The sequence below is a fragment of the Leptosomus discolor genome, chromosome 1, assembly GCF_034619465.1.
Source record: "Leptosomus discolor isolate bLepDis1 chromosome 1, bLepDis1.hap2, whole genome shotgun sequence".
NCBI lineage: Eukaryota > Metazoa > Chordata > Aves > Leptosomiformes > Leptosomidae > Leptosomus > Leptosomus discolor.
In genome coordinates this window covers 164,314,911-164,334,682 of record NC_141391.1, presented here as the reverse complement: position 1 = coordinate 164,334,682, position 19,772 = coordinate 164,314,911, and the positions used below count along the sequence as shown (strand labels likewise).

The 19,772-nt window shown below is 38.6% G+C and overlaps 1 protein-coding gene across 4 annotated transcripts in view; it reads left to right on the top strand.

Annotated features, from left to right (window-relative positions):
• IFT56 (intraflagellar transport 56) overlaps window positions 1–19,772 on the top strand; it is a 51,110-nt gene that overhangs the window by 5,756 nt on the left and 25,582 nt on the right. For 2 of the 4 annotated variants that reach the window (XM_086469864.1, XM_086469856.1), the window contains 6 exons: window positions 1,761–1,875; window positions 9,888–9,937; window positions 11,576–11,721; window positions 12,985–13,156; window positions 13,579–13,653; window positions 15,571–15,673. In XM_086469864.1, the coding sequence (XP_086325990.1) occupies window positions 1,761–1,875; window positions 9,888–9,937; window positions 11,576–11,721; window positions 12,985–13,156; window positions 13,579–13,653; window positions 15,571–15,673 (661 nt within the window). The remainder of the gene's footprint in view (window positions 1–1,760; window positions 1,876–9,887; window positions 9,938–11,575; window positions 11,722–12,984; window positions 13,157–13,578; window positions 13,654–15,570; window positions 15,674–19,772) is intronic. The other 2 variants (XM_086469872.1, XM_086469878.1) reach the window with 2 other exon arrangements.

The following is a 19,772-nucleotide window of genomic DNA, read 5'->3' as shown; positions in this document are numbered from 1 at the left end:
AACTGGCTTTTAAGGGCATACTTTGCCAATATCCTCTCTCTTTGGGAATGCAGTTTACTTCCACTTGGCAACAGAAAAAAAAAAAAAACTCTTTATGTTTGCAAACTATAAACTTTATTGTTGTCAGCATGTTTCTGTTCTTGGGATTTACTATCCTTTAGGCTTGGCTTATTTTATCTAGTGATTTGTGCCTTTCCTGTGGAGGTGAGAAGTTCTCCACCCATAGTGGCACAAACACTCCCTAGGCAGAGGGAAATTGCAATTCACATGTTTGGAGGAAGAGTAAGGAGTTGACAAGGGGCTGTGTTGCTGGGAGGGATGAGAGGCTTATGGTGATTGGGAGCATGTGGATGGCATTCTTTCAGCAGGTCTTGTGAGAACCTTGCGAGACCCTGCCTGCTTTGCTTTATGCTGCCTGTTGGACATGGATGGATGGAGAGCAGCAGGAGGCACTTCCACTGGGATGGTCCTTCCTAGTAATTTAACAGAAACCCGACAGAGGAAAAAAAATGGCATGGAGAGGTCTCGCTGCCTCTGTTTTGTTACCTATTGTTATGCAAAGCAAAGATGTTTATCTTCAAGAATATCCCTGTTCAGTAGCTGCAAGTCTTTCTTCATTAAAAAAGTAGATTAAAAGATTGATCTGTTAAGTTTTAACTCTTCACAAATAACAAGAAATGAAGCAGTTCATGTGACAGTATTAAGGGATATGTAATGAATTCGGATGTGTAAGGAATATCAGAATATGGTATCTAGTGGGATGTGTAAGGAATATCAGAATATGGTATCTAGTGGTTTTCTATAGCTGTTGGCTGCAAGTCTTAAGATGGGAAATATTGAAGTTTGGCGTAGTTTAGTTATATTTACTATAATTATTATCTATTCGGAAATCTTGAATTTGCTCAATACCAACTTGTAGGCTTGTATTATAATGCAGTGGTCTCCAAACAATTTTGATCGTGCACCCTTACCAGTAAAAAAATTTTGAGCACATTCCCTCAATATACATACATTCATATATATATTTATAAATTATGTACATGTACTGCTACACTAATATGTAATTATAAAATATGCACAAAAATAGAAATTAAAAAAGGATGAGATAAAGATGAAATAAAAACTATTTAAAAATATTTTAGTTATTAATGATACTAATAAAAATTTTCTTCCTGCACCCAATGGTATTGTCTTGCACAACCGCTGGGGTGTGCACACCCCACTTCAGAGACCACTGTTTTAATCTATACTAAGACACTACCTACAGGTTTATAAAAACAGGTTTAACGCTTGCTCCAGTGAGTATTCGCAAAGAGATTTCCCTGATGTTTATGGCTCCCAGGCTTTGACTGGAGGAGAAGTTAGGAAAGCATAGAAAAGACTGAGGAAAAGTTAGTTATGTTGATACCTTTATAACTTCAATATGTTTATTTTTATAAATATAAATAATATATTTGTAATAATATGAATAAATGTTTATATATTTATAACTTCAGTATTGACAGAAATCATGCTCCTACAGAAGATTTATAGTGCTGCTTGTCCCTGTTGTCTCTTCTATTGCTGTAAACAAAAAAGAGCTAGGAACATACCTTAGGTTAAAATGTAATAGCTTTGTTGTAAGCACTGCAGTGAACCTGAGAGTAAGTTGTTTGATATCAATAATGATACTTCGTAGAATGGTGGAAGAAAGAATGATATTTAATACAAGTCTGTGCTATTACACAATCTTAAAAAATCAACCCTCTCTTCTATTACAGGAATATGAGGCCTTAACCAACCAACCAACTTGCAATCCAGATGTTTGGGTGAACCTTGCCTGTACGTACTTCTTTCTGGGGATGTATACGCAAGCTGAACAAGCAGCCTTGAGAGGTGAGATGTATGTCTGTGATGGAAAGGACAACTTGTTGACTGGAACACTTAAAGTAATTTCCAGAGAAAGTATTCAATGCTTTTTTTTCGTAGGAATAAATGATATGTTTGAGCCAAGTTTTTTGGTTTTGTGGTTTTGTTTGGGTGTTTTTTTCATTTAACAGGAGAGTTATGATGCAGTTTGCTTCCTAAAAATACCTTGGGCAGGTGGAGCAGCTGAAACTGAAACAAGCATCTGAAAATAATTTCTCTTATTAATTTCTGAAGAGAAAACCCAGCATATGCTGACCAGCAACAAAAACTTACTTTTCTTTTGTCTGATTCAGTGTCTCTGAGCCAGTGCATATGAAGCTAATTAGGCTAGTGAAATTATCAAAAAATAAGCATCTGAGAGAGTTCAGCATTCTCCCTGATGTGGACAAGAGCACTGTTTATGTAGTTTGTGTGACGTAGTAGGTGGTCTTGTTGCCTCCTAAGTCAGGTATTAGGCATCCGATTCTTCAAGGTGTGGAGTCCACTGCAGTTACAGTGTTACAGTTCTACTTTAATCTGAACATACATGGATCATTTAAAGAAGAGGAATGAAAATCAGATTCCAAGGCAATTTTTACTGCCTAAAAATGTTTCTGCAGTTTAATTTTGTTACCCATCACTTTCTATTTATCTTAGTGATTTATATTCTTTTCCATAACCATAGTATCTTAGTGCTTTCTAAGTAGAATTAGTAGTAGTGATGTTCTCAGTCAACTTCTGACTCTTGCCTTTTTAGGCTAAAACTCTTATTGAAGTATGGGGTTTCTCTTTTCTTTCTTTTTTTTAGTCTTCTAGTCTTGGGCTGAAAATAGAGTAGGGAGAAAACAATTGTGTACTTTCTACTACTGTGGAGTGCCTTCAAAAAGGACAGTTTTGTAGCATTTTTTAGAAATAATTAGATTCTCATATGCCTTTAAAATCCTCTGAAAGATCCTGATGAGCTCAAATCCCACAACTGGTAATGTTTTATTTCCAACTGTTTCAGGCAGAGCTTTGAGATCTGTATTGTTCAAGAGGTGCGTAAATTTCTGATATTCAGACATATAGACATATTCTGATATACAGACAATAATTTAGTGTAACACAAATGTGAGCTTTGGAGAAGACAATGTAGGACTTGAACAGGAATCTAAAAATAATTGGGCAATAGAGCCTGAGGTGTCACTTTGACCTAAACCGTGGGGGAAACAAGCAGCTGCATCCTGTACCAGTTGGAGTCATTGTCATCAGCTTCACATCATGTGAATTACAGTAATCCATTCTAGATGGCAGATACACAGCTGGGCATGCATCTTTATGAACTGTGAGCTGTAAATGAGGGAAGGTTAATTTTTTCATGCCCCTTAAGATTAGTTTGGAGTAGCATGGTGAGTGGCAGGGTAGGGGGTGCAGTTAGTGGTACTTAGGTGCTGGAGGAAAGGGCAGAAATATTAAGAAAGAAGTGCAACACATAGGGAGTGTAGCTGAGAGAGGGAACAGAGAATAACTGAGATCTCACACTAGTGGTATCAGTTCCTAATTTTTTTTAAGTGTTTAAGAAGGACAGCATGCCAGTTTTTATAGTGAGGTGCTAAACCTTTCTTGTGAGTACTGTAATACTGATGATTTCTGACTATTTAAGCTTGGTGGGGAGGCAGTCTCAGCTGAAGATTTCTAACACTTGTCCTTTCTCCCTTGAAGGCTTCCAAGTGTTGTATATTTCCCTTTCCACTCCCATCACTTCAGTCTTTCTTACTGTCTACATTTAGCCTGTAACCAGGGCTAAACGATAAGAGCCAGGGAGGGGAATCAGGAAAACGAGAGCAGGTAGAAGTGAAAACAGGTTTAATGAAACAACACCAATATCAACAAAGGTATACAAGGTTATACTCAGACAAATTAGTATCCAGCCATCAGAATCATTCAGAGAGCAGTCCTCAGGGAGAAGCCAGAGGAGGAGCAGAACACCAGCCAGAACCCCAGCAGGAATCCCACAGGAGCTCCCCTTCATCAGTCAACCTCCTCCCTTTATAATGACCGTGACATTATGATGTGGGCTACACCTGTAGCTAACTTGGGTCAGCTGCCCTGGCTGGCTTGAAACTGCCTAGCAGGGCTGGCCTGTGATTCTGTCCCAGCCAAACCAGGACACTTACATTGATGTTGAACCATTTTATTTTCACTCAGTACAGATCCTTTTTTAGGTTTTTTTTTTTAAAACATCTTAGAATTGCATCAGTGATGGCTGTTTGCAATATATTATTGACAGCTGAGGCCATAACAGCTTGGGATTTCTTCCATGGTTTTGCAGAGATCCTGAAGAAGCAAAATGTTTTGTTTGATATAGACACAAGAGGTGAAATCTCTAGAAGAACACCATTTATCCAGTACTGCCTTTCATACTGATGAAAAAATGATAGGTAGTGCTAGTGTTGAGCTGCTTACCATTGCTATTTTGAGGTTATTTTGCCTGAATTCTTGCATACTGCTTGCTCTTTATTGCTGCAGTTATGGTAAGTCCCTAAAAGTAGCGTAGTGTTAAAATGAGGGAGAAATAATTTATTTTCCGCTATAATTCTAAATTTCCACAGTGATGGAGTCTCTGGGTGAAAGGGAACATAAATGTCAGCTTGCTTTCTGGAACAGATTTTCTGCACAAACATGTAAATATCTAGAAATCAAATAGAAGTTCCTTTTTGCCATGTGCTGTTATTGTTGATTAAGAAAATTCTCATTAACTGTTTGAGGAAAAATATGCAGGATATCTAAAAATTAGGAAATTAGCATTAAAAGCCATGAGGTAATTGTTGCATTTCATACAAGATATATAGTCCACAATCTCCTGTGAAGCAAGGCTTTATGTTTATTTTATAATAGATGTGAAGCATTCTCTTAGCTTGTCATTACTTAATTAAAACTTAATGGTACATTCTCTCAGGAAAGAATAAATCTGTATATCAAAAGTCATATAAACCATAATTACTGCAAATACAACCTAAGAAGCAGAGCAAAAAGGCAATAAAGAAAAGTCCTTCTTTGGAGGTTTTTCATTACAGTTGTACTTTATATCTTCTCTAGGCTTTCTTCCAAATTCCTTTCAGATATTTCTGGCTTCTTTTTCCCTGCTGTCCCCTTACATTACAGTTACTAATGTTGCTGGATCCGAGGTGAAGGTAGAGTTACTTAAGTCAGCTACTGTTGTTTCATAGTCGTCCCATAGCTGCCAAGTGATGCTTCGTTTACTCCTTTTGCAACTGTGCTCTCATACATTGGCTGAACGTGTGTTTTCCATGCTGTGTGCTAGCCTATCTAGTCTTGGAAGAATGAGGCTGAAAGTCTTCATCTTGGTATAATCGACTCCTATTTTTTAATTGTAAAAACAAATAATCTTATGTTGCATTCCCAGTTCCTGTGCCTTGCAAAGGGCAAGGACCGGAAACTCAGCCTGGCATACTTGCACGGTGATCCTGGCAACTGATCCTAGGGTTTAGAAGCCTGCATAGTGCTCTCAGAAGCCATTGGCTTGCTTGCAGTCCGTGAAGAAAAACTCAAGAACTAACAGTGTTCTTTTAAACCACAAAATGTGCACATAAGTGGGGCTGCAGTTAAATCTGTTGTGAAAACGTCTTTTTAGAAAAGCAGAATTTTACAATTAAATTTAAGACTTATGCAAAGAGTCGTCTGTTGAACCAGTCATTAAAGTTCTCCCCTCCCCCCTTCTAATTTTTGATGGGCAAAGCTTTGTAATTACTTCACAGCTCTGCGTGTGCCAGATCTGAATGTGGTTTAACTGAACAAAGATACTTCTCATTTCACAACCTATACTGGAAGAAACAATGTTGTACAAAAGCAGAACAGAGATGGGGTAGTAAGAGCAATGACATTTTCCAAACCAGTTTTGCTTATGCGTGTACTAATGTTTGCCACGTGTCAGATAGTTGTCACCATTGAAAATGTGCAGTTACAAGCAGGCATGGAAAAGTTGCTGGTTTTTCTCTTTCTTTACACTGTGTGTTCACCATGCAAAATTATCTGCTTTCTGCTTGTACTGTATTTCTTGAGAATGGTCTTTCATTTTCATTGCATTTTAGCTGTGGTTTTGAACCAGCAGAATTTGATATATGGAACTTTCAAAGTGCACAAGTGAAAATACCAACTTATAAATATTTAAACTTTAAAAACTACTAACCTTATTTTCTTGTTTTGCTTTTTAAAGTATAGTGGAAGCTACAGAACAAGAATAATTGATAATTTTTTGCTTCAATGATCTTTAACTTACTGTGCTTAGGCATGACTGAAATGAAATGTGTATATATTGCAAGCAACTGAACGTAGTTGAACTGGCTTTTAAGTGTTTTGGGAACGGGAAAATGTCAGTGAATGTCCTCTGTAAATTTCATTCAAGAAAATTCTGAACAGTGAGCCATTCAGGTGTGTAAGTGTGAACCTCGCTCTCGGACCATGGTTTTTCCAAACATTTTCCCCATATCCTTGCATTTTACCTCCACCAGCAAAACTGTGGTTCTGAGGCACAGAGGGCTTCATTCAGCTACTGTACTCGAGTGAGCAGGGTGTTGTTTCTCAGGGACAGGAGAATAAAGTTTCCTCTGGTCATATTTTCTGTGCTGTCAGGCTGGAGCCTTCTGAGCACTGTCCCATTCCTACCAGCTATCTTCTATGTATGTTTAAGATATGCCCGTTAATGTGTGAAGTGCTGCTATTGCGTATGCATTATGGCTGCTGGGTAGGATTTGTTAATGCTGGATGCATGACCGCCATTGCCTTGCACTCTTACAAGAGGGCACAAATGCCAGATTGTCCATGACTGTATTTCATCATCTTAGCTGCCTGTGGCAGCATTGTGGAACCACCAAGAGTCTGAGCTGCCATTTCTGGTGAATTTAACTGTTTGTTTAATAATTGGTGAAATAACTGCCTTCACTCTTATTGTAGCTGTTGGTTATATTTTAACAAATACTTCACTAGGTGCCTGTTCAGCGTCAGCACATAAAAATATACAGAACACTTCTAAGATCAGTGTCAACTGTGACTTTAGTGCCTGGAACATCAGCACTGATCATGACAAAAATTCTAGCGTAGGAATATCAGTGTGTTTCCTAGCTGGAAAGAGATATATCCTATCCAGCTACCTCAGTGATGTCTTCAGCATAAAGCAAATACTAGACCTGGAGCAGGATCCAGTTTGTTGCCATGCAGCAGTGTTATCACATTTGTTATGATCCCTAGATTGTGTAGTACTGATTTAAAAAACAAAAGCATACAGTCATCTTCTTGAAAAAGTAGGACAGGAAAAGAAGATTGTGCTTCCTTGTGACATTAATAGATAAGTGACAATGAAATTCAGTAGCAGCAGAGAGTAATAAAAGAACAAGCCTAATGTCCCTTAAAAATCATTATCTCTGATGAGGCAGTTGTATCACTTCCTGCTCCAGTGATTGACAACAGTTTTATCCCATATGCATGACTAAATTCTATCTGGAAATTAATCTGACCTTGTTCATATGTTTCCTTGTCTTCCTCAAAAAATGCATGTGGCACTGAGAGAAAAGAAACTGCTGATATTGAATGTTTCCATGGTTCTGCTTACTTTATTGACAGGACTATATTTTTTTGGTTTTTGCCCCTCTCCTCCTCTGGCTGACATTAAGTAAAAATGTCTTATTTTAAAGAATATCAAATGTATAGTATCATATAATGTCATGTGAAGCAGGACTTTTTATCTCCCTCTATATATCCATGCACACCGTCAGAACTCAGGTTTCGTCTTTTGCCTGGTTTTAGGTATGAAATAATGTGGACTAACCCTCCAGCTTTTGCCAAGTAGTAAATAATAATTTTGATGTCAGATCAGATGCCAGGTTTGCAAGGGCAGCAGTGCAGTCATTGGCTGACCAGTGAAACAACAACTCCTCGGCTTAGATTCTTGAGGGAGTATTGCTTGAAAGTCACAAATTTCACAGTAAAATTAATGCTAAAGCCCACTCAAAAAAAAACCCCACCCAACTTAGTCAAAAAAGGAACATTTCTGACTTTACCCATAGTACTGTGATTATACAACATGTTATTCTCAGTGAAAATCCCACAATGTGTCCTGCTTGTATTTTTTGAGTTTTTGATGACCAAATGTTTTGAATTGTGAAGGGTGGTTGTGGTTGGTTTCAGTTTTGCACAAAAGCACATGTGGGGTCCATGTGCAATCCTTCTAAATGTTGATATTAAAACCTATCAATTAATGCTGAGGCACATGTGGAGTTAGCACAGTATCATTGCCGACAACATTTTGAAGAACATGCATTTAATTAAAGTACTCTTTCTAACTCGGTGGATGAAATAATTTCTAGAATGTACTATTGTGTCGGTTGTGCTACTACAGCTGCTTATACAATATTGATTGTAGATCAGACAAACTTTCTGTTCTTCAATAATTAGGCTAATGAGAATTCCCAAATATATCCTAGGTTGGAGATCATTTAGCTTCTTAACAACTTGTTCCTTTGTTAGTGATACCTCACAAGGTGGTGTGCTTTTGTGAGAATGCTTTCATACCACCTTTGCCTTTTGGGACTTCTCTGTTCCAGCAGTTCTTTAAAGATACAATTCACTGTCCTCTTTTTCTGGGAACATGATTAAATAACACAGCTTGGGAAGGAGGAAAGGGGAGAAATAGTTGCTGTACCTGTCAGAAGTAGGTGGGCAGCCTTACACTGCCAACCTGATGAGCCTGGCTTTTGGCATTGTTCACTGTGTTACAAAGTTTTCCTACTATGTGGAGAAAGAGTACGAAGTCTGGAAATCTCTCCCTAAATTTCTTTAAAAAAAAAATAATCTAACTTGTTACTAAAAAATTCTATCTTGTGGAGGGGGGAGGGCAGAGGTTTTGGTGGTTTGAGCCCTCTTTCATGGTTTAGGATGTCAGAAGAATTAGAGCCTTGTGTTACAGGCCATTGCTTTGCTAACTCTGCAGTTCTGTACACAGTAATTCATTCTGCTTTTTGTAAAGATTCCATGTACCTCCTTTCTGTGGAACATAGGTTACCAGCTGGTTGGTCTGAGCAAGAATGAGAGTGCTTTTTAACTGAGTAGGCTAAAGAAAGTACAGGAAACAAGGGAAGGCTTTTTGGAAGATTGCTTGCAAAAGAAATTAAGAGCTCTGTTGGACGAGGACCTTTGTCACTCTCAGTGAAGCACAAGGCTCTCTCTAGTGACTTAAAGCTCTACAGTTAACAATGTGTCATATGGAATGAGTTAAATGGAATTCCTAATCCTGCTAGAGCAAGAAATTTCATGAACTTTAGTGGCTCTAGAAAGGAGTTGTCTCCCTTAAATCTCTCATGTATCTTAGTTTGAATCTTCTTATCTGCTCTGACTGTAGGATTACTTCATATACCTTTTGTTCCTAAGGACAGAATAAGTATTAGAACTATTAGAAGTATAATATAATGTGCATGCGTAACAAAATGATAGCAGCAATGGGTTTTGCAATACACTGGAAGCTGACAAGATTCCTATAATTATGAATCACAACTTAATTCAAATGTGACCTGTAGGAGCCTTGATTATGAGTTTATCTGTTGCTGCTTTTTATTCTGTATAAGATGCTGTGTTGCACGTCACAAAAAAACAGAGAATTATCCAGAAGGCCCTACAGGGAAATTATAGTGCAATTCATAAAAATGTGAAGGCTCATGGAAGACAGAGGCTAATGAAAAGTTATTTTCAGCAGAGGTTTCAAAATAAGTCATCAGGGAATGAAGATAGGGAGCAGGAAGGCCTTTAAACTGCTCTGAAATTGGTAGAAGCTGCCCTGGTTCTGTGGTAGACACAGCCCCTGCAAAGGCTGTGTCGGTGAAGAACTGTGCTTGGGTTAGTTAATGAAACAATATGGGTGCATGCATATCTATTGAGAAAGACAGTTAAAAATAAAAAAGAGGCACCTTGTGTTGTTCTTTGCAGGGATACTTACTGAATTTTTCTTTCAGCACCTAAGAGTCGTCTCCAGAACCGTTTACTCTTTCACCTGGCACATAAGGTATGATGTCTTTTCTTCACTCATGCTTCGTTTGTTTTCTTTTCAATTTGGTAATGTGTAATTTATGCTGGTAACCTGGCAGAATAATGAAAATGTCTGTGGTGTCAGGAGTTCTCCATAACCACCCTACTTTATTAAAATGCAGAGGAGAAAGTAAGTGTGAAAGCATGATCTCAGAATAGGTGCCCTTAGCATGTACCTAAGGAAAGTCTTACCAACGCACTTCACATAAGTCACACAACAGGAACCTGATCGTATTTTTGATCACGAGGAACCTGGAACTTGAATGAATAGAATCAGAAATGTGTAAGACACTATTTTTCTTTTTCTTTGAAGTGTACCAAGTTTCCCTAACTTGCAGCTGCCTTATACTTAGCAAATTGACCAAAATGGTCTATATGCTATTACTGATCCTCTTAAGTCATTCAGTATCCAAGAAGTAATATTGTTTATAGAGTGAAATTTGCTTTACTTTCAACAATTAAAACTTATTTCACTTACCACACATAGCTATCTTTCCTTAAATTTGTTTTTTAACCATCCTGTGTTATACTTAACAAGTATTGTGCTGCTGAAGAGACTGAGTTGAAAGAAAATATAAGTCCTGAATGTTAGCTTTGATGTCAGATTCTGTTTACTTAAATCTCTGTTAAGTTTAAGAGAGAAGTCTTCAGACATTTTTGTAGTGGCGATGGCACTTACAGATGTCTGTGATAAAGAGAAGTTGAATAATTCCAAGTTCATCTGGTTAGTCTTGGAAATAAAGGGTGTTACAAAACTATGAAGCCCATTGCCTTTAGTTCTGTTAAGCAACTTCTTTTGCCTTTATACTGGAGTGTTGTTTTGTGACTGGCTCAGAGAGGGAGGAAGAGGATTTGAAGAAAACTGAGCAGATAGATGAAAAACAAATACATAAGATAAAATTTGTGTGTAAGAAAAAAATCGTAATTACTGTTGAATTAGCAGAACCAGCAAAGGGAAGCACTGCAATAAGTGGTTTGAGTCGATCGATTAGGTGAATAGCCTCAACTTTACTATTGTAATACAAATATAACTGCTATGTTTAACTCCTTGTTTTTATCCTTGTGTGTGTGTTATGTGCTATACAGAAATGCTTTTAAAAATAAACCATTTAGGTGAACTGGAATTTTAAGGGGCTGATGAAGGAGAATTTGTTAGTGCTGTAAAGAAGTCTTGTAAAAATTAGTGCTTGTGTGTTGGCAAGTCATGCATTTTTCTGCTATCCTCGAGAAGTAACATTTAGATCTACAAACAGTAAAATTTCTGCTGGCTAGAGTAATAACACTCAAATCTTGTGTTGCAAAATTCTGTTTGTAAAATAATTAATTCAGCTCTTCCCCTCTTATCCATCAAGGCATGTGACATGTGATTATGTCTAAATCACACCTTAAAGGAAAATGTGTACTTAATTTTAGCCTCACATTTATCTAGTTCCAACTGGTCTGCCTCTTTAATATTTGGCTTTCTCTACTGGTCAAATTAACTTTAAAGTAGTAGAGTTTTTCCAGGTGTTTAATATGAATCACCTGCTGTTTGCCAGCAAGGACAAAACTAATCCAGCTAATTAAAACGTTTTTGTTGCTGAACTCTTCTGAGAATGTGTCACGCTCTTTTTAGTTCAGTGATGAGAAGAAACTGATGAGCTCTCACCAGAATCTGCAAGATATTACGGAAGATCAGCTTAGCTTGGCATCTATCCACTACATGCGGTCCCACTACCAAGAAGCTATTGACATCTACAAACGCATTCTTCTTGATAATCGGTGGGCATCTCTACTCTAAACCTTGTTGCAGTGTCTCTGATACTGTTGGTATTTGAATTCCATTTAGTTGCTTGGTTTCTGAAAGTAGTAATTTTCCCCAATTACTATGTCCCTTTTCCACCACAAAATGTGTACAAGTTGCAGCCCCCTCCGTTTTGTCATTGCAAAGCATTACTGAAAAATGCCTGTTTAAAAAGAAGTCTGCTCTCTGTTGCTTTCTTTTACTGATATTTTTGTGTAACGCACTCGGAGATCTTTTTTTATTTTGTTACTTACTTCTTCTGAAATGATATATGGTTATGTACCTACTTTGTCTTTTTCCCCCTCTGATGCCCAGTCTGGCGACCCCTGCTTGTGATTATTGACTTCTTCACCTCTTAGCCTTTCTAAGAAGGGTTCAGTTCTTAGTGTTTATGTAGAGTTCCTTGCATTCCTTTAAGTCTGAAATTATTTCCATTTCTATTTATCCAGCTATGACACTTGTGGATGGTTTTTCCTATCATATTCTGCAAGTTCTTAGGTTAGAATTTAGCAAGGAACAAATTGAATTCTTAAGCAGCTGGAAGTATTGTTTAATAAAATAGAAATTACTTTCCCAGAATACATAGCTGTCTTTATACTGTATCTCCTCTTGAATGCTTCGAGAAGTCCATCATAATGTATACAAGTAAATCATGTAATGCTTGGGGAAGAGAATTTAACTTGCAAGTCCTGTAGAAGCAATCACTCAAATCTAAATGAGTAACCTTCATAACAATTATCCTTTTATTTACTGTTTCCACAAATGCCTGTCTTATTTCTGTGTCTGGTTCTTTTGGCTTGATAGCTTGTAATAGCAAGGATTTTCTGAAATAATTGTACTTGATATAAGATAATAAGACCCATTAAAATATTTTCAGAGTTTTATGTGCATATTAAATGTTTCTGCATGTATTGCATACAAAATCCTATTCTGCCAGGCCAAGTACAGTGCTCATGTTCTGTGCATTTCCTTAGTGTGAAGTTGCTACCATTTCCCAGATTTGTAAACCAAAAGTTTTCAAAAACTTGCCATTGAAAAAATGAATGCAAATCTGGGTCTGTGGAATCTTAGCTAACAAACTAGAGCTCTAAGAGCTCTAAGCATTTCTCAGAAAACCGAGTTTTGATATGCTTGTAAAAAATGTATAGACATGTGACAGCTTTGTTACCACTGATGTTAATGTTCTGTAGTATAACTATCTGGTGGGATTTAAATGTTCTCTTTAATCCTCTTTCCTGCAGGGAATACCTGGCTCTGAATGTATATGTGGCCCTATGCTATTACAAACTGGATTACTATGATGTGTCACAGGAAGTGCTAGCTGTTTATCTTCAGCAAGTTCCTGACAGCACCATTGCTCTTAACCTTAAGGCTTGTAACCATTTCCGACTTTACAATGGGAAAGCTGCTGAGGTATCTATTGCACAGCCCTTCAGGTCACTCTTATTTTAATTCAAGTTTTGTACAGGTTTCTTTTCCTTGTTGTCTGTCTTGATCTGTAATGTTGATAATGGCCTTTATCTTACCTTTATCTGGACATAGGAATAGGAATAGAATAGGAATGTCACCTATTTCAGCTTCCCTGGTATTAAGCCATCTGTCCACGTGTGTGCACAGTGGTCTTACAGTTTTCCCAGTCCACTTTTGACTTTGTGTCTATATGTATCATTCAATTGCTGAAATCATCACATAGAATTAGGAAGGCAAAAATCTTCCAGTGACCCAGCAATGCTGGAGATGTCTTTCTATCAGCTTTGGGGCTCATATGAAACTCCATTTATGCTTGTGTGCTTTTTTGGTTTTGTGTTAATGTTTTGGAATGTATGTAATTCCAGGCAGAGCTCAAGAACTTGATGGACAGTGCCTCATCGTCTTTTGAGTTTGGCAAGGAGCTTATAAAGCACAATCTGGTGAGTAATGTACTTTTTGAATTTAATATGAACTGCCCTCATTTGTGGAGCTTTCCTTGATGATTCATCAAATGGAATATATTGGGATTTGCAGACCTAACTGAATCTCTGATGCCATGTAAGTCTCATTCCAGAAATCCTACCTGTATAATCGAGGTGCCATCAAGTGTAATTTTTTTTCCCCTCTGGAATTTTTCCCTGTCAGTTTGAGACTGTCAAGAAAATAATAGTGCTGTTGCTTTTACCTCCAAAGGCATATTAAATTAATTTATGTCCTGTAAGAATACCTTTGCAAGACATTTTGTGGAGCCCCGTCAATGAGGACACTGTAGAAACAAGTCAGAACGCATAACCCTGAACTCTTATTTAGTAAGATAACAACGTGAGTGGAATTAAGATAACTCAGGGAAATGGTCTTCATCCAAAAAGTACTTAAAACGGAGTTGTAGGGAAAAAGATACTGATAAAAGCCAAAATACTTGTGTGTTCTGCAGTAAAAGAGTCACTAATCACTTGTTAATTTTCCCTGCAGTGGTGTTACTACTTTGAGGAACAACTGGTAATAGTAGATTGTTCTTATTTAATGATGGGCCGTTGCTCGCTTTGTTGTTTTTCAAGAGCAGTCACAACAAACTAACACTTTTTTCCCCAAAAGTTAAAACTGCTTTCAAACTGGACTTTTGTAAGTCAACATTCTTTATTTTGAATGTTGGTCTTTTTGGCAGTGGTTTATTCAATAGGTGTGTTAGATTTTGTTGGAGGAACTGTCATGTGAAACTGAAGTATAAAGAATTGACTGCTCCTGATTATTTTAGGATCTTGTGGCATTCTAAATAAGTGTAGAGTTGTTAGCCTAATTTTTTCATATTAATATATTGTGAGCAAATTGTAATTCTGTATTGATGAAGTGAAGTTTTCTACTTTTATATGAATTCTGGTTTTGCTAACATCTGAATTAGGGGTTGTGAAACTTTGGGTCATGAAATTCTGCGTTGCCTGTTTGCTGATGAAAGAGGAGTGTACAGAAACTGCAGAAACCCAGGAACAGCAGGAACTCCGTCAAAGCTATACATACCAGATAGACATCAAGGAGACAAAGCTCCAGATATTAAGGAGACATCAAGGAGACAAAGCTATCCACACATGCCAGATGTTAAGGAGACGCCTAGAAAATATCTATACGATTGATTGTTTGTTCTGGTTGCAGAATAAACAAGAGGTTGCATCAGAAAAGGGGCCCTGGCTTGTGGTCTAGAAGGAGGATTCAACTAGAGGACATCGTGAGGGAGACTACGGACAACCACTAGAGCCCCTCAAAAGACCACCAGCCCGTTTAGTTCTGCTTGATAGAGCATGCGCAAGGGGGAAGGAACCTATGTAAAACATTTCTGGGAAACCATTAGAATAAGACCGCCTTTTCGGGGACAGATGATCAATGTATAATCGAAAGGTCTATAGAGGTGTAACCATGCGACCAAAAAGCACTCACCTTTGCAAAATGATTCGCGTGTGCGCCCAGCGCTGCAATGAAAGAATGCCTTGCTTTCTGAAACCTACACATTGGTCTTGGAGAGTTACTGATCCAGTATTTGGGTAACAGTATGTGTTCCCCTTGCTCTTGTTTCAGACCATATTATTCTTTAAAATCTTTGATGTATAATTTATCACTGCTCTGGGCTGCTAAAAGCTGAAATAAGTTAATCTTTACAGATGGATTAAATACTTTATAGTCTTCAGAATAAAGATTGTCACACATCGTAATTCTATAGTTATATTAAACCAGGGATTATGCTAATGCCAGTACCACTGACCTTTTCATACTGTTAATACAGGAATTTAAGGATTATCTTCCTTGAATTAAGAGATAATATAAAAGATTTTGATACACTGTTACCAATATGCTGCTTTTCTCTGCAGGTGGTGTTCCGAGGAGGAGAAGGGGCTTTGCAGGTCCTGCCTCCTCTGGTTGATGTTATTCCTGAGGCAAGACTGAATCTTGTGATTTACTATCTCCGGCAAGGTAAATAAACCTTCCTCTGGCTCTGTCATAGCTTCAGGGATAACATTCATTCATCTGATCTCAACTCACTATTCAATGAAATGTTTTTTTTTTTCCTTGCAGTAAAATGTAATTTATTTGATTTTCTGTTCCTCTGGAAAATAGTGATGTAAGAGTTCCCATGGCTTGCAGAGAAGGGCTTTTATTGTGTGCAGTCACATCTACTTCAGCAGAGTAATGGAGGTTCTTGCGTTGTGGGAGATGGCTTTGGGAATGGTGGTGTCTATATGTTTATAGTGAGAGGACCTCTCCTCTGCCTGAATATGTGAGAATGGTAGGCATATGTCCTATGAAGGCAAGGACAGGACGACTATTTCTGTAAAGATGGCACAAACAGAATATGAGCCAAAGTGACTGTGTACAAGGCTGCAGTTTGTGAACAAGACCCTTCATTCCAAGTCTAATTTACAACTCTTAAAGAATGCAGGTAGGTAGCAGAATCAGTTGGAAGGGATTTTCTACTTGTTTCTCTCCTTAGTTGGCCAACTCCTTTGAATTTTATGAGTTTAATTTCAGAGCCATTTCTATTCTCCCATTATGTTCCTTTATTCAACAGTGGTTTGACAGGCTGGGTGATGGGTAGGTGTTAATTGCAGTCATATAATATAAGTTGATGTAATGATTGCTTTTCCATCCACTGCTTTCTTATAAGCCTTGTATTTTGTCACCTGTTAAAGGTGTTACCTTTTAAAGGTGACAAAACAGTTTAGATGACCAGAGCATCTGAAAGAAAAAAAAATAAAAATCTTTTGTTACTTTTTAAATAAAGTCCATGCCTGCGATTTTCTTCCAAAATGTGGAAAAATTACCTGGAAAAAAGGAGATATATTCTGCTGGCAGAAGTAAGTCACACCAGCTTTGTTCTTTGCATTGCAGTAAGTTCATCAGAGAATCTGAGTGTACATAAACAGTACATTGAAAAAGTGTGATTGACCTGGAGTGTCAGATACTGATTCTGAGTAACATCTTTACGATTTGTAGTCAACAAGATTGGTGAGATTTAATCTTTGTAGCTGGAATAAGTTCTCTTTGGTGCTCAGTTGTATCCAGGACTGCTTCTTTTGTCTGCATGTGCAGTTGACACACTGCCTTATCATTTTAGTTCAAGTCACTGTGACAAATTCTAGAATCTCCCGCTACTGATGGCTATTAGCAGATATAGAAATTCTTACTGTGGCTAATACTGTGCAATAAAATCTCATTAATCTGACTTTGATAATCTGCAGACATCACAGTCTTCACAAAATATGGCAATTCTATTCCCATTTTGGTTTAAATTTCATCATGGTTGTAAATTAGGTGTATATTCTCAAGTAAATTCAAATGGTCACAATTGCATATTATTAAAAGTACATTGTCACCTGGGTGGGCTCACTCCAGTATTTCAATGTTGGTGTTGATCAAGGGATCCAAAACCAGACACGGTACTCCAGGTGCAAACTCACAAATGCCAAATAAAGAATACCATCCTTTGCCCTCACGGCTACATTCTTGCTAATATGATCCGGTGTGCAGTGGCCACCTTTGCTGCAGGCCACAGGGTACACTGTCTGTCAGGACCCCCAGGTTGCCTTTTAGCTGGTCAGGTCCTTGCCTGTCTTGTTGCTTAAAAGTGTTTCAAACCAAGCAAGATGCAGGACTTGCATTTTGCCTCCACTGAATTTCATGAGATTTCTTTCAGCCAATTTTTTTCAGCCTGTTGAGCTGCTCCTTAATAGCTGGGAGCTTTCTCTCCAATCTTTTATCATCTGCAGACTTGCTGAGAATGCTCTCTATTCTATCATCTGGGTCGTTAATATAAGACATTCAACAGTATCAATCTCTGGGGCATTCGATTAGTAACGAGCCACCAGTTGGATTTTGTACAACTAATCACTGCCCTTTGGTAGTCCAGCCAGACCATGTCAAAGACTTTGCTAAAGTCAAGGTACACAGCATCCACTACTATTGCCTTATCCATACAACCAGTCATACATTGAGTTTGTCAATACACTTTGGCATTGGTAAATCTATGCCTGCTGTTCCCAGCTGTCTTTCTGTCCAGTATTATTTTTGCCAATATTACTATAGGTAATATTGGTATTATTACCAATTATCTTAATAACTGGGTGGGTAGATGATGGAAGTACAGTGGATGTGGTTTATCTTGATTTCAGTAAAGCATTTGACACCATCTCCCACAGCATTCTCACAGCTAAATTGAGGAAGTATGATCTGGATGATTGGGTAGTGAGGTGGATTGTGAATTGGTTGAAGGAAAGAAGTCAATGGGACAGCATCTAGTTGGAGGCCTGTATCTAGTGGAGTCCCTCAGGGGTCAGTACTGGGACCAGTACTATTCAATATATTAATCAATGACCTGAATGAGAGAACAGAGTGCACTGTCAGCAAGTTTGCTGATGACACAAAACTGGGAGGAGTGGTTGACACACCAGAAGGCTGTGCTGCCATTCAGAGAGACCTAGGTGGGGAGAAATTCGATGAAATACAACAAGGCCAAGTGTAGAGTCTCGCATCTGGGAAAGAACAACCCCGCGTACCAGTATAGGTTGGGGACTGAGCTGTTAGAGAGTAGCGTAGGGGAAAGGGACCTGGGGGTCCTGGTAGACGGCAGGATGTCCATGAGCCAGCAATGTGCCCTCATGGCCAGGAAGGCCAGTGGCATCCTGGGGTGTATTAGTAGGGGTGTGGTCAGTATGTTGAAAGAGGTTCTCCTCCCCCCCTACTCTGCCCTGGTGAGACCCCATCTGGAATAGTGTGTCCAGTTCTGGGCCCCTCAGTTCAAGGACAGAGAACTGCTTGAAAGAGTCCAGCGCAGAGCCACAAAGGTGATTAAGGGGGTGGAACATCTCCCTTATGATGAAAGGCTGAGGGAGCTGGGTCTCTTCAGCTTGGGGAAGAGGAGACTGAGGTGTGACCTCATTAATGTTTATAAATATGTAAAGGGCAAGTGTCAGGAGGATGGAGCCAGGCTCTTCTCAGTGATATCCAGTGACAGGACAAGGGGCAAGGGGTGCAAGCTGGAGCACAGGAGGCTCCATATTAACATAAGGAAAAACTTTTTCACTGTGAGGGCAACAGAGCACTGGAACAGGCTGCCCAGAGAGGCTGTGGAGTCTCCTTCTCTGGAGACATTCAGAACCCACCTGGATGTGTTCCTGGGTGACCTACTCTTGGTGGTCCTGCTCTGGCAGGGGGGTTGGACTAGATGGTCTTTCAAGGTCCCTTCCAACCCCTAACGTTCTGTGATTCTGTGATCTTGCCTAATAATATTTTTAATAACATTTTTTTTTTCAAATTAAGTTCTACTTACACAGAAGCAAAGTATGTCTTTTGCATCACTTAAAAATCAGTCTTGTTTACTCATTTGCTGTCAACCTTGCAGTAATTTTCATTAATTAGGTTCTGTTCTCCACCGTGGTATATAAATGACTTGCAGACTGACAAAGGAGGCCAAGGGGAATTAGGAATAAAACCACTTTCCTAGTTAGGCTAAGTTTCCATTTTAAAGTCTTGCTAGTGTAGCAGCATCAGTTAAGAATGTGAGAAATCATTACTTCTAATGACTACAGCCGTGCCTCCAAAACGTACAAGGTCTCTGATAAAGGTACACTTGTGTTGAGACATGCTCTGAACTGGAGTGACTAAAGCACAAACATGCATCCCATTTTTTTTCGACTCTTTAAGGCAGTGACTCTTAGCAGGGTTTGGGGACAGGTATCCAGTCGTAATCTGCTCCAGTGAGATTTGCTAGAGCCTTCTGTTGGAGCCTGAAGAGCGTAGTTCTGTGTTGATGGTCTACAGTGATGAACATAAGGGCTCCTAGCATTTTTTTAAATTAGTTGTTGATGAGCCGAGCTAGCAAAAAATAACAAAAACCCTATTTCTATTAAAAGAAAAAAAACACCCGAACAAAAACAAAAAACCACCACAATTACGAGTCTTGACTAGTCTAGTACCCTGTGTTGGCTTACTACATGACTGCTCAAGGGAACAGGTAGGAAAGCAGAAGGAATTAGCAGCTCCAGTGTGTATTGCCTTAAGTCACCCTGGAGTACTG